Source organism: Triticum aestivum, chromosome 7D (genome assembly GCF_018294505.1).
Source record: "Triticum aestivum cultivar Chinese Spring chromosome 7D, IWGSC CS RefSeq v2.1, whole genome shotgun sequence".
NCBI classification, from domain to species: Eukaryota; Viridiplantae; Streptophyta; class Magnoliopsida; order Poales; family Poaceae; genus Triticum; species Triticum aestivum.
In genome coordinates, this window is record NC_057814.1 from 78,658,116 (window position 1) to 78,671,229 (window position 13,114).

At 42.9% G+C, this 13,114-nt stretch overlaps 1 protein-coding gene across 1 annotated transcript; it reads left to right on the forward strand.

The window, feature by feature from the left end:
• Positions 1-5,662: 5,662 nt before the first annotated feature.
• LOC123168209 (putative disease resistance protein RGA3) lies at positions 5,663-9,214 on the forward strand. The gene is made up of 3 exons (XM_044586083.1): positions 5,663-5,827; positions 5,927-8,321; positions 8,435-9,214. The coding sequence occupies exon 2, from the start codon at positions 5,957-5,959 to the stop codon at positions 7,217-7,219; it is 1,263 nt and encodes a 420-aa protein (XP_044442018.1). The 5' UTR covers positions 5,663-5,827; positions 5,927-5,956; the 3' UTR covers positions 7,220-8,321; positions 8,435-9,214.
• Positions 9,215-13,114: the final 3,900 nt, after the last annotated feature.

Sequence of the window (13,114 nt, forward strand, 5' to 3'; positions counted from 1 at the left end):
TTTGTGCTCTAGTAAGAATATTGGTGTTAAGGTTTGTGATTCCTTATGCATGCACGAAAGTCAATAATCATGCAATGAAAATTATATCCTACTTATGATGCATTATTCGGTGTTAATTATGCTTAATGCTTGCTTATGAGATTATTCGTTTCTTGGTTGGTCGCTTCTCAATCTTTTTGCTAGCCTTCATTTTGCACTAAGTATGACCTCTACTTGTGCATCCAAAATCCTTTAAACCAGTTTTGCCACATGAGTCCACTATATCTACCTATATGCGGTATTCTTTTGCCGTTCTAAGAAAATCTGCATGTGCCATCTCTAATTTTCAAAATAAACTTCTCTTTTGTGTTCCCCTGTCTGAATTCCCCTGTCTCCTTCTCTGTTCCCAGTCCACTTCCTTATAGCATGCAGGTTGAGTGTTACAGCAACGAAGCCCATGTCCTCGTGGGCCAAACTTGTTTTTATAATCGATAAGGAGCAGTGTAACTGGCTGACACCGAGATACTACTTTGAAACTCTAGTGTACTGAAGCTTGGTGGCCAAACTGAAACGTGGAACCAAGAATTACAAATGATTCATCGCAATTTACTTTGCTGTGATAGCAGTCCGTATTCATATCTTTGTTAGGAATATTACGAAGCATAAAGTCTGAACTGGTACTTTGGTGGTTGGTGCGTTCAAAATCCAGCTCCATCACAATTCAGATTACCACTTCAGTGTCCTGGAATCCAAACATGTCAACCCAAAGGGGTACTGAAGCTTCTAAGTGGGTTTTTTCCATCTTCTTTGTCTGAATTTATTTTTTATTCGGGTTGACATGTTTGGATTTCAGGATCTCAACGGAGTGTGCATAACATAGTAGGACAATTCTAGCGTGCAAGTATGACTGGAGCGCCAAAATTAGTTCCAGCGGTTTATATGTGCAGACATTCAAAAATATTTGACCAGGAGTGTATTCTACTAGTAATTCATTTCTCAGCTAGGAGAAAATGAAGGCTTTATTGTCATAGCTATGGATGAGCTAAAAGGCTAAAACAGAGGCTTCTTGCCCTTCAAGAGACCCAGGAGATGCTCAAAGGCTTGAGGGCCGTCGTCGCTAGGGTAGGATGTCTGACCGGGCTTTTCTGGGAGCAACTAACTAAGGATTATCCTCTAGAGGGCTCCCACAAGGGTCATTCTTTTGCCCGAGACCGCGCCAAGTGGTACGCCCAGCTGCCGCCATGTGTCCCGTGTTGGGCACTCCCTTCAATTTCGGATTTATTTTTATTTTATTTACATGTTTTCGGGTTTTAGATGGGTTTTTTTTTGGTATTTCATATTTTGCCTGGCTTTCCCTAGGTTTTTGTGTAAAAATAAATTTAAGCACATTTGTGCTTCTCGAAAAAAAAAAACACATCATGTGCTTCCATGAGAAGCACAACTATTTTTCTCGTGGAAGTACATATTTGCTGTCGTGAGAAGCACAGTCCGTGCTCCCATGAGCACACCTGGGCTTCTCATGGAAGCACATATTTGCTTCCTCCAGAAGCGCAGTCCATGGTTCCGTCGCAAGCACGACCTATCTTCCACGAGAAGCACTTCCCTGAAAAAAGAAAAAAAACACAACTTGTGCTTCTGCGAGAAAGGAAGAGGAAAATACAGCTTCTACTTCCAAAAAAGTTAAAACGGCAACCGTCATTTGGTCCTCCATTTTTTTTGGTATTTGTTTTTTTCTCTGTTGCCGGTTTTTTGGGTTTTATTTTCATTTCCGGTTTCCATTTTTTTCTGTGTTTTTTTTGGAAAAACATTCGGCGAAACCTATTAACATGGGGATGTAGTTTCAAAAATCTCAACGCGAGAAATCCAACGATGAAAACGGTTAGATATTTAGATGCACAGTTCAAGAGATAAAACATTTTGAATAGATGAATCTACGAAAAGGGAAACTCCCTGGTTGCGACAAGTGACGCACATATAGTGCGTCGAGAAGATGGGGAGTGACATTTGCAACGGGTAACCCTTAACTAGTGATTTTGGGCTTTTCGACTCGACACATGAAGTATTTTTACCCTGTTCAGTTTGAAAACTGGGCGCAAAATCTGACGAAGAGTTGAGCCTCTTTTGGCTCGATCGAGCTCAGTGCACTGACTAAGGCCCAGACCCAAAACATCCATTGTCAACCCCCGATGCCCCGAGCAGTGGTAGATCCAGGACCCAGGCCAGGGGGGCCTGGGCCCTGGGCGTGAAGTATTGACACTACATTCAGTATAGCATCTCGGACACTGTAGCGGCACTGTAGTGCACTGTAGCTGGCCTAGGGCCCGGGGCTTGGCCCAATCCTGGGTCCGCCCTTGGCCCCGAGTGAGGCCAGACAAGAGGACACCACCTGCTCTTCATGCCGCTACGTAGATCAGGGAATAGAGACCAATCGCGCACCCCTCCCTCCCCGTTTCGCGAAGGTTAATCTTCCCAGGCTGGGTTTTCTTTTCTTTTTCTATTTTTTTCTTTCGGTTTTTTCTTGTTTAATTACTTTTGTATTTTCTATTCTTATTCAAGTTTTTATTTTTCATTTTTCATTTTCTTCTTTCACTCCGTGAACATTTTTTGAAATTGTGAACACATTTTGAATTTTCGAATATTTTTCAATCATCAACACTTTTTTGAATTCATGAACATTTTGAAATTCAAAGTCATTTTGTAAATTCATGGTTTTCTTTCAAATTAATGAATGTTTTTCATGGGAATAATTTTCAAATTTGTGTTTTTTTGGAAATTCAGGAACGTTTTTTAAATACATGAATGTTTTTTGACATTTCGAATATTTTCTAAAATTCTTGAAGTTGTTTTGTAATTCGGAATTTTTTTAATGCGTAAACAAAATTTGAAATCCAAGACATTTTTCAAATTCGTGAATATTTTTTAAAGCTGAAAACATTTTTTGAATCCTAAGAACATTTTTTAAATTTATGAGAAAATTTTAAGTTTCAAGAACATTTTTTTAATTTCAATCTTTTTTGAAATCCTGAAGATTTCTTTCGAATTTGGGATTCGTGAAAAAGATTCGAAGTAAAAAAAAAAGCAAAAAAAAAAAAAGAAACGAAAAAACAAATAAAAAACAGGGCGCTCAAACCCGCATCCCGCCATGAATAGGAGCACTCCTTCCTGCCGCCGCCGCTAACCCCCATCCCGACGTCCTTTCCCCGCCAATCGCCGCCGTCTCCACCCGTAGTCAGCCCTCTCATCGCGTCCCTCCTTGCCACTCCCAGAACCCCAGGACGCGTTGGACTCTGCTCCGACGGGGGTCGCCGCCGGTCGAGCGCACCGAGGAAAAGCGGGTAAGACTCCCGTCTCCCGTCTACCGTCTCCCGCCCCTGGCCTCTTCCCATCCGAGGCTCACCTCCAGGCCCTCCATCGACCACCAGGGCGGCACTCACCGGTACGGGCATGGCGGCACCCACGCGGTCAATCACACGCACTCACACAAAGCCGTTCGACGGCGGCGAGCAAGGTGAGCGCACCATCGACCATCACCCATCTTTTTCCTTTTCCTCTCTGTTGATCTATGATGCTGATGTATAGAGTGCTCCAAATGCGGTTGCTGTACAAAATCCAGTTGCTCTGATGTACTGATCGATTGATGATGTCCAAAATTAAGTTGCTCTGATGTAGTACTATTGGACTATTGATCGATTGATGCTGTCCGAAATTCAGTTGCTCTGATGTATCGACCGATTGATGCACCATGCTGTCCAAAATTTCAGTGGCATTGTAGTATTCCCTCTCCTATGTGTTGACATTTTAGTACTGTTGAATTGACTGAACGCACCATTAGGGGGTGTCTGATGTATTGATCTAATCACATGTAACTTACATTGTTTGGATGTCCAAAAGTTCAATGTTTTGTTGGACAAAGTTACACGGAAATAAAATGCAACTACATAACTTACAATTGCCATACTTCAGTAACTACAGGCTATTCGTTGGTTGAAAACAGCCGGCAAAATAAGCCTCTCACCTCATGAGTTACTAATTTAGTAAGCAACACTTTTTTGTATAACGAAGGAAGTTAATGAAGAAGTTACAAATTGCAAACCTTCTAGACGGCCCAAAAAGCATCAAATTCTACTTCCGGTGCATGATAGAGTTCAGATTCAGTAAAGAACGTGACTCTAGTGAATGATGTTTCCCTTAAAGAGTTGGACATACCTCCCCAGTCAGGCAGTCACATACACAGGATGACCTTCTGCTGTAGCCTTAACAGGATCAAACAAGCTTCCATTTTCACTGAAAATCTTATCGGCTGACAATTTTGGTGAAGATCCTAGATCCATGAATTACACTATATAGATAGACTTAATAAATAGAGTTGCAGTACCAGGTAAACAGATATAAAAATGCTGAAGTGGAACAAAAACTATGAAATATTCCCAGTAGGAACAAGCTAAATATTTCCCACTAGGAACAAAAACTATGCATGGCTAAAGCATTGCAGGTAGGAATGAAGGCATTTTGCATGAAAGAATCATTTCGTGAACATGAAACTGGTCCTGTTACAGTTTTTCAATCTTTAAATTCCACCATGTTGTTTAAAAGTTTACAAAGTCCTGACACATAATTTGCTACATATAGGATAGGAGCGCCTCCTATTATTTTTTTCACCTGAAAACTATCCTTCTTTTGTATCCCCATTTACCAGGCATTTTCCCTGTCGCCGCAGGCTGCAGCAGTCAAATTAGTTGTCAGTAACCAGTCATGTTCATCAGTTCTGTTACTTCTGTACCCTCCCACCTAGCTAGTCCTCCTCTGCTCTGCTTTGCGATGCCAACTTCTTTTTCCGACTCAGTAATCTGGAGAAAGAGATTTCCTTTTTGCCATTCACAATCTGTTGCATTATGAAAATGGCTAAAAGTTCGACGTTTTAATAAACTTGCTTAACATGTCATTTAAGAAAGCATACTTTTTTAGTAGCTATTGCGTTTGTCTTCATCCAACGTTCTAACTGTATGATATTAGCAAGTTGAAACTCCCTCGTCCGGACACGCTGTTTAGTATGGTTATCGTGTTTGTCTTCTCTAGATCCACACAGGAGTACTGTATGATATTAGCAAGTTGAAACTCCCTCCAACCTACACTTTGTTTAGTAGCTACCCCCTCCGTCCCACAATATAATATCGTTTTGCAAGCTGTTAGGAGTAGTATCTACTGTATGATGTTAGCAGCAAGTTGAAACCACTTTAGCAGCGTTGCTACGACTACGAAACAGAGAATAGCTATATTGTGTTTGCTTTCTCTAGATCCACACCCAAGTACTGTATGATATTAGCAAGTTGAAACAGCATCCAACGTACACTCTGTTTAGTATAGCTATTGTGTTTGGCTTACCTAGATATACACCTAAGTAGAGTATGATATTAGCAAGTTGAAACCAAGTTGCTACGAAAGAGAGCACATCATGCGGGCTGAGCACATGTGAAAGCACCGAGCTGTGTACTCATGGTCTCCAAGCCATTGAGAATCACCGTGGCCATGTTGTGCTACTTCTGACTGCAATTTTATATGGTGGAGCCGCGTAAGGCGTATGTGTATGACATGTGCAATTGCATGTGCATTGCTTTGCATTGGTGCAGAAGAAATTCTAGAAAACCGTTCGAGTTGCCCCGCCTCTTCTTCAAGAGCCGGGTGTGTCGAGTAGGGTTGACCCAACGCTTGCTTGAGGTTATCCCCCACTTGCTTTCGTTCTCATGTCACCAACCGCAGCATCCCATAGGAGCCTTTAGCGAGACAGCTCCACGGGAGGTACCTCTGCCCTTTCACCGATTTGATCTGCTCGACTGTGGGTGTTGCTGAGGTGCATGATCTCCTCCATTATTGGGTGTGTTTTGTTCATCTTCATATGCCACATATCTGTCCGTGCTTAATCTCTCTCCCCTTGTTTCATATGCTGCAGTTTCTTCTTCTTCCTCTGATCCGCAAGATCATGGCCGAATCACTGCTTCTCCCTTTGGTGCGCGGTGTGGTCGGCAAGGCCACGGACGCGCTCGTCCAGACCATGCCCCGCATGTGTGGCCTCGATGACGACCGCGAAACGCTCAAGCGCCATCTGCTAGCCGTGGAGTGCATGCTGGCCGATGCTGAGGAAAGGAGCCAGACAAATGCCTACCTCAAGAGCTGGATGGAGAAGCTCAAGGCCGTTGCCTACGAGGCCGACGACGTCCTCGACGACTTCCAGTACGAGGCGTTGCGCCGTGAAGCCCAGATCGGCAAGTCCACTTCCCGTAAGATACTAGGCTACGTCACACGCCACAGCCCGCTCCTCTTCCGTTTTTCCATGAGCAGGAAACTCGAGGGTGTCCTCGATAAGATCAAGGAGCTGGTTGTGGAGATGAACATGTTTCGCCTTGAGGATTCAGTGAATCGGGAGGAACGGCAACGTCCTCGGAAGCAGACGCACTCCGGACTGGATGAGTCTGCCGAGATCTTTCGAAGAGGTGTTGACAAGGAGGGGGTGGTGAAGTTGCTGCTAGATCAGCCAGATCAGCGGAAGGTACAGGTGCTACCCATCTTTGGTATGGGAGGTCTTGGCAAGACAACTCTTGCGAAGATGGTGTATAATGATCAAGGGGTCCAACAACATTTCCAGTTGAAGATGTGGCATTGCGTGTCAGACAATTTTGGTGTTATTGCTATTGTGAAATCCATCATTGAATTGGTCACAAATGAAAGATGTGGCCTGCCTGACAGTGTCGAACTATTGCGGCAGAAACTTGTTGAAGTCATCAGCCAGAAAAGATTTGTACTTGTTCTCGATGATGTATGGAATGAAGAGAAGAGTTTGTGGGAGGATGAACTGAAACCACTGTTGTGTTCTATTGGTGGACCAGAAAGTGTCATAGTGGTCACATGTCGAAGCAAGCAAGTGGCCTCTATAATGTCCACCCTTAAGCCCCATGAGCTAGCATTTCTGAGTGAAGAAGATTCATGGAAACTGTTTTCAAACAAAGCATTTAGCAATGGTGTAGAGGAGCTAACAGAGTTAGTCACAATCGAAAGACATATTGTCAACGAATGCAGCGGGCTGCCTCTTGCTTTGAAGACAATGGGTGGTTTGCTGAGTTCAAAGCAACAGGTACATGAATGGAAAACCATCGCAAAAACTAACATTGGGGATAATGAGGTCATGCCCATACTAAAGTTAAGCTACAAACACTTATCATCTGAAATGATAATGAGGTCAACTTAAGAAGAATAAAGAGTGTAAAGCATGCAAAAGAAGCCAATCTCCAGCAGAAGCAAAATCTGAGTGAGTTGTTGTTCTCTTGGGGCCTTACAAAATACGACGAACCCAAAAATGAGGCATGTAATGAGGAAGAAGTGTTTCGGCATCTAGAACCTCATAACAAGATCCAATTTTTTGAGTTGTATGGATATGGTGGCCCAGAAATACCACGATGGATGAGAGACCCTCAGATGTTTCAGTGCTTACGAAAACTCATAATTTCCAATTGGACAAGGTGTAAGAATATACCTGTAGTATGGCTGTCACCCTCACTGGAGTACTTACACTTAAACAACATGGATAAACTGAAGACATTGTGTGATAACCTTTGCATAGAAGGTGGAGGACGCAGTACCCCTCTACAAATTTTCCCAAAGTTGAAGGTGATGGTCTTGAAAGTGCTATGTAGTCTAGAGGGATGGGCAGAAAACAGTGCCGGGGTGGCCATTGATAGCTCAGTAATATTCCCGGCGCTTGAGAAGCTAAAAATCTACACCTGCCCTAGGGTTGCAAGTTTTCCACTGAGCCCCGTTCTCAAAGACCTGACGTTAGCGGGATATTACCTGCAGGTGGAGTGTTTACGGGATATTCCAAGGTTGCCTACTTCCCTTGAAATTTTGTCGATTAAATGCTTCGGAAGTTTGGTGGCGCTGCCGTCAAACCTTGGAGAACTGGCAAAGCTGAGCGAACTATTGGTGAATAGCTGCAATAGCTTGAAAGGGTTGCCTGACGGGATGGATGGCCTCACTTCTCTTCAGAAATTGGAGATCGGTCATTGTCCAGCGATGGAGGAAGTCCCGAATGGTCTCCTTCAGCGGTTACCGGCCCTTACAGGGCTGCCCCGAGTTGGAAAGACGATGCAGAGAAGGTGGGGAGTATTTCCACCACTTGGTCCCTATCCGATTTAAATACATCCCGGCGGAATCAGAACTGGCATCAGATTCGGAATCAGAATTCAGAAATGGAGGACCAGAAGCAGAATCCAGCGAAAAGAGGTTTCTAAAAGAGCTCCTCCTCCCCTGTTGTGTTCACTCGAAGCCTGACTCTGAGTCTGACAATAACTAAGGTGCATATGCCACAAGTCCCTTCATATAATAATTCTGTTATGGTTTAACCATCTTTCCTCAGTATCATAAGTAACTCCCCACTTATTACCTTTTTGTTTTTTGTTTTGTATAGGAGCAGCTTACTCTGAAATCGTTTCATCTTTGGTCTGGCCTTTTTTGGACAAGTATCTGCCTATTTTGGACAAGTATCTGCCTTTTTTTAGGACAAGTGTGTCTCGTTGCTTACTGCTCTGTGCTCGTCCCACCAATTAGCAAAATTAGCATAAAGAGGCGACCTATTATGCTTGATTAGTTTTCTTAGCAAGACAACCAGAAGTATGGTACCAGAGGCGACCCCTGGTTCGTGAGGCAAGGTTACATCGACCCAACCTGCGAGCAGAGCTCGGTCCTGAAAAATCTTTTAATTGCATCTGTCATTCCACAAAATGAAGGAAGCATCCATGAAATGAAGGAAGCAATGCTCGTCAAGCTAAGTCGGAACTCCATCATCACATGTAATAACCTGAACTAGATCATGCTGTGACCATCCTCGCTCTCCCTACATGTGTGCGTCGTCAGTGCAGGCAGAGATATGTCTTGATCCATTTTCTCTACCTGTAGTTGTCAGTAGGTATTTTTATTCGCCTACTAATTTTGCAAAATGTCCCTTGGCTCTGAAACCCATGTCCGTGTGTGTGACATGTGAGTGAGAGCGTTTGTGTTGGCATAGCCTGTCCGTGTGTGTGTCGTTGGGCATTGGCCCGGATAGGAGGTGTGTAAACCTTGTCAAGTGTTTCGTCATTCCTCTTCACGCATAGCATGCAGATTGAGTGTCCTCGCGGGCAAAACTTGTGCTTATTTGAGGAGGAGCAGTGAAACTGGCTGACATTGAGATACTTTGAAACTCTGGTACACTGAAGCTCCGTGGCAAAACTGAAACGTGGAAGCCTGATCTTTCACTATTTACTTCGATCTGAAAACAATTTGTCTTCAGATCTTGTTATGAATATTATGAAGCATAAACGTCTGAACTAGTACTTGGTGGCTGGTGCCTTGAAAATCCAGCTCCATCATAATTCAGATACCCTTTCTTTATTCGGGTTGACATGTTTGGATTCCAGGATCTCAACCTACTGTGCATAACATTGCACAGTACTCCCTTCGTCCCATAATGTAAGAACGTTTTTGACTAAACGTTCTTATATTATGGGACGGAGGGAGTACAATTCTAGTGTGCATTTTGTGACTGGAGCGCCAAAATTAGTTCCAGCCGTATGTATGTGCAGACATTCCAAAATATTTGACCAGGAGTGTATTCAGGTTTTTTGGGTTTTTAATTTTATTTCTATTTTTCGCTTTCCAAATTTTCTTTTTGTGAAAAAACATTCATCGAAACCTATTATCTAGTTTCAAATATCTCGACGCGAGAAATCCAACGGTAAAGACGGTTTGATATTGGGACGAACGGTTCAAGAGATAAAATGTTTTGAACAAATGAATCTATGAAGAAAGGAAACTTCAGTTTGCGACAAATGACGTACATGCAGTGCGCCACTTGTTAGTGTCATAGAAGATAGGGAGTAACATTTGCAAGGGCTAACACTTAGCTAGTAATTTTGGGCTTTTCGACTCGACACATGAAGGATTTTTTACCAAGCCGAGTTGGAAATCTGAGCGCGAAATCTGACCAAGAGCTCAGCCTCTTTTGGCCTGGCCGACCTCGATGCACCGACTGAGGCCCCGCCCAAAATCATCTCTCATCAAACCCTGAGGCCGTGACTGAGGCTAGACGAGAGGGCGTGACTTGCTCTTCCTCCCGGCAGATCCCATTCCCCGCGTAGGTTGGGGAATAGCAACCAATCTCGCACCCCTCCTCCAAGCTAGTTACGTTTTGGGCAGGCCCAATTAGCAAGGCTCCTCTTCCGGTCTTGCGAAGGTTAACCTTCCCAGACTGTTTTTTCTTTATTGATTCTAAAAAAAAGGTTTTCTTTACTTTTTTCTGCCTTTTTATCTTTTTTTATTCTATTTTTTATTTTTTCTTTATTAAGTTTTCATTTTTTTCTTTTCCTTATTCCTTTTTTTCTTTCATTTTGTGAACTTTTCTAAATTCGTGAACATTTTTTGAAATCGTGCACACACTTTTAATTTGTGAATAACTTTCCAAATCTTGTACATTATTTTGAATTCATGAACATTTTTTAATACAGGAACAATTTTCAAATATGTGATCTTATTTGGAAATTCAGGAACATCTTTTAAAGTACGTGAATTGTTTTTGAAATTTTGAAAAACAAAAGAAAATTCGAGAACATTTTCTGAAATTCATGCACATTTTTTGAAATACGGGAATATTTTCTGAAATCATGATAATATTTTGAAATCCAAGGAAATTTTTAAAATTCTTGATTTTTTTAAGTTCGAAAAAAATTCTTTAAACACAAGAATATTTTTCAAATTCGTGAACAATTTTAAGATTCAAGAACATTTTTTGAAATCATAAACATTTTCTAAAATTTGTAGCAATTTTTAAATACTGAAAAAATTATTTTCAAGAAAAAATTGAAATCCCTAAGATTGTTTCGAATTTGGGATTCGTGAATTGTTTTCAAAGTTAAGAAATGGAAAAAGCAGAAAGAAACAAAAAAACAAAAACAAAACAGGGCCGCTACGCCCCGCACTTGGGCCGGCTCAAAGCGTGCGCAAGGGAGGGATGCGCGATTGCTTGCCTTGCGCCGCACCACGCCTTCCATCCTGCCGCCGCCGCCAACCCCCATCCCGCCGCCTTTCACGCGAGTCGCCGCCGTCTCCCATACCGTTGTCGGCCCTCTCATCGCGTCCCTCCTTGCCACGCCCAGAGCCCCAGGACGCGTCGGACTCGGCTCCGATGGGGGTCCCGACCCCCGCTTATCCCATCTGTTGAGTCCCGCTGAGATTCGTGCTCTAGTTTGTCGTATGGCAGACAATTTGCAGGGGAAGCATGCTTATCCAGATTATTTAACACAGCTGCGTCAGTCGCAGCACTAGGCATGCAGGTCACTGTGAGCCTATCGAAAGAGACAAGTGAGAAGCAGGTCACTGTACCAAGTCAGATGTGAATGGAGAGAGAGGAGAAAAGACATGAGAGAGAAGATGTTTTGTGTCTTCCATGCGAACATGTGTCAGAGAGAGGAGTAATGAGAGAAGAGAGAGGTCGTAGGAAAAAAAAAGAGAAGTGAGGAGAGAAAGTTGTTCGTGTTAGATTTTTAGGTTCATTTTCTTTCGGTTTTCTCCTTAGTGGTACTGTGCACTTTTGACGATCAGTGTTGTGCTCATGGGAGTTATTAATAAGCGGAGTCATGGTCAACTTTGTTGTCCACTTTATTCACTGGAGTCACGGGAATGCGTAGTGGCTAGAACGTGGCCGAGTCAGAGGAATCTGGAATGAACAGTGCTCTATAGGGCCGCTCAGTTTACTGTCTGTGTCCTCTGCTAATCACAAACGAGTGGCAAGCAATGGTCCATATCTCAAGAGAAACTGAAATGACGCGAATGATGGGATAGTGGGGAGTCAAGAAACCAGTCTCTCATTGATCGATTGAATTGATGATGTCCAAAATTCAGTTGCTCTCATGTATTGAACTATTGATCGATTGATGCCGTCCAAAATTCAGTTGCTCTGATGTATCAATCGATTGATCCACCATGCTGTCCAAAATTTCAGTGGCATTGTAGTATTCCCTCTCTGATGTTTTGACATTGTAGTATTGTTGAAAAGGGGGTGTCTGATGTACTCCCTCTGTAAAGAAATATAAAAGTGTTTCTGAACGTTCTTATATTTCTTTACGGAGAGTATTGGTCTAATCACATGTAAGTTACATTATTCGGATGTCCAAAAGTTCAATGTTTTGTTGGACAAAGTTAAAAGGAAATAAAATGCAACCACGTAACTTCCAGTTGCCATACTTCGGCAACTACAGACTATTCGTTGGTTGAAAACAGCCGGCAAAATAAGGCTTTCACCTCATGGGTTACTACTAATTTAGTAAGCAACTTGCTAGACGGCCCAAAAAGCATTAAATTCTACTCCCGACGTATGATAGAGCTCAGATTCAGTAGAGAACGTGACTCTCGTGAATGATGTTTCCCTTAACAGGATCAAACAGGCTTCCATTTTCATTGAAAAATCTTATCGGTGAGTACACACAGCTCGGTGCTTTCACATGTGCTCAGCCCACATGCTATGCTCTCTCCTATCAACGCTGCTAAAGTGGTTTCAACTTGCTAATATCATACTGTACTTGGGTGTAGATCTAGGTAAGACAAGCACAATAGCTATACTAAACAAAGTGTACGTTGGAGGCTGTTTATGCTTGCTAATAACATACAGTACTTGGGTGTGGATCTAGAGAAGGTACTTGCAAACACAATAGCTATAGTAAACAAAGTGTACGTTGGGAGTTGTTTTACAGTACCCTGGCCCTTGCCCTTCCAATACGCTCAGTTTTTTGGAAAGTAAGTTCAGAGAAGGTAGTTTTCAGAGTTACCGGAGATGCTTTTACACAGCATTTAGGTTCCTTGTCTCCACTTCTTTTCATTCTCCTTTCACCAACGGCAGCACCCCATTCCAATAGTACCTTGGCGAGAGAGCTCCACACGGCAGGCGACGGCACGAGCGGCAGTATCTCTGCTCTTTCACCAATTTGGATCTGCTCGATTTTGGGTGTTGCTGAGGTGCATGCTCTTCTCCATTATTGGCTGTGTTTTGTTCATCTTCATATGCCACAGATCTGTCAGTGCTTAACCTCTCTCCCCTTGTTTCATATGGTGCAGTTTC

Coding starts and splice junctions, on each gene's coding strand:
- LOC123168209 (XM_044586083.1), top strand. CDS start 5,957: ATGGCCGAATCACTGCTTCTCCCTTTGGTGCGCGGTGTGGTCGGCAAG.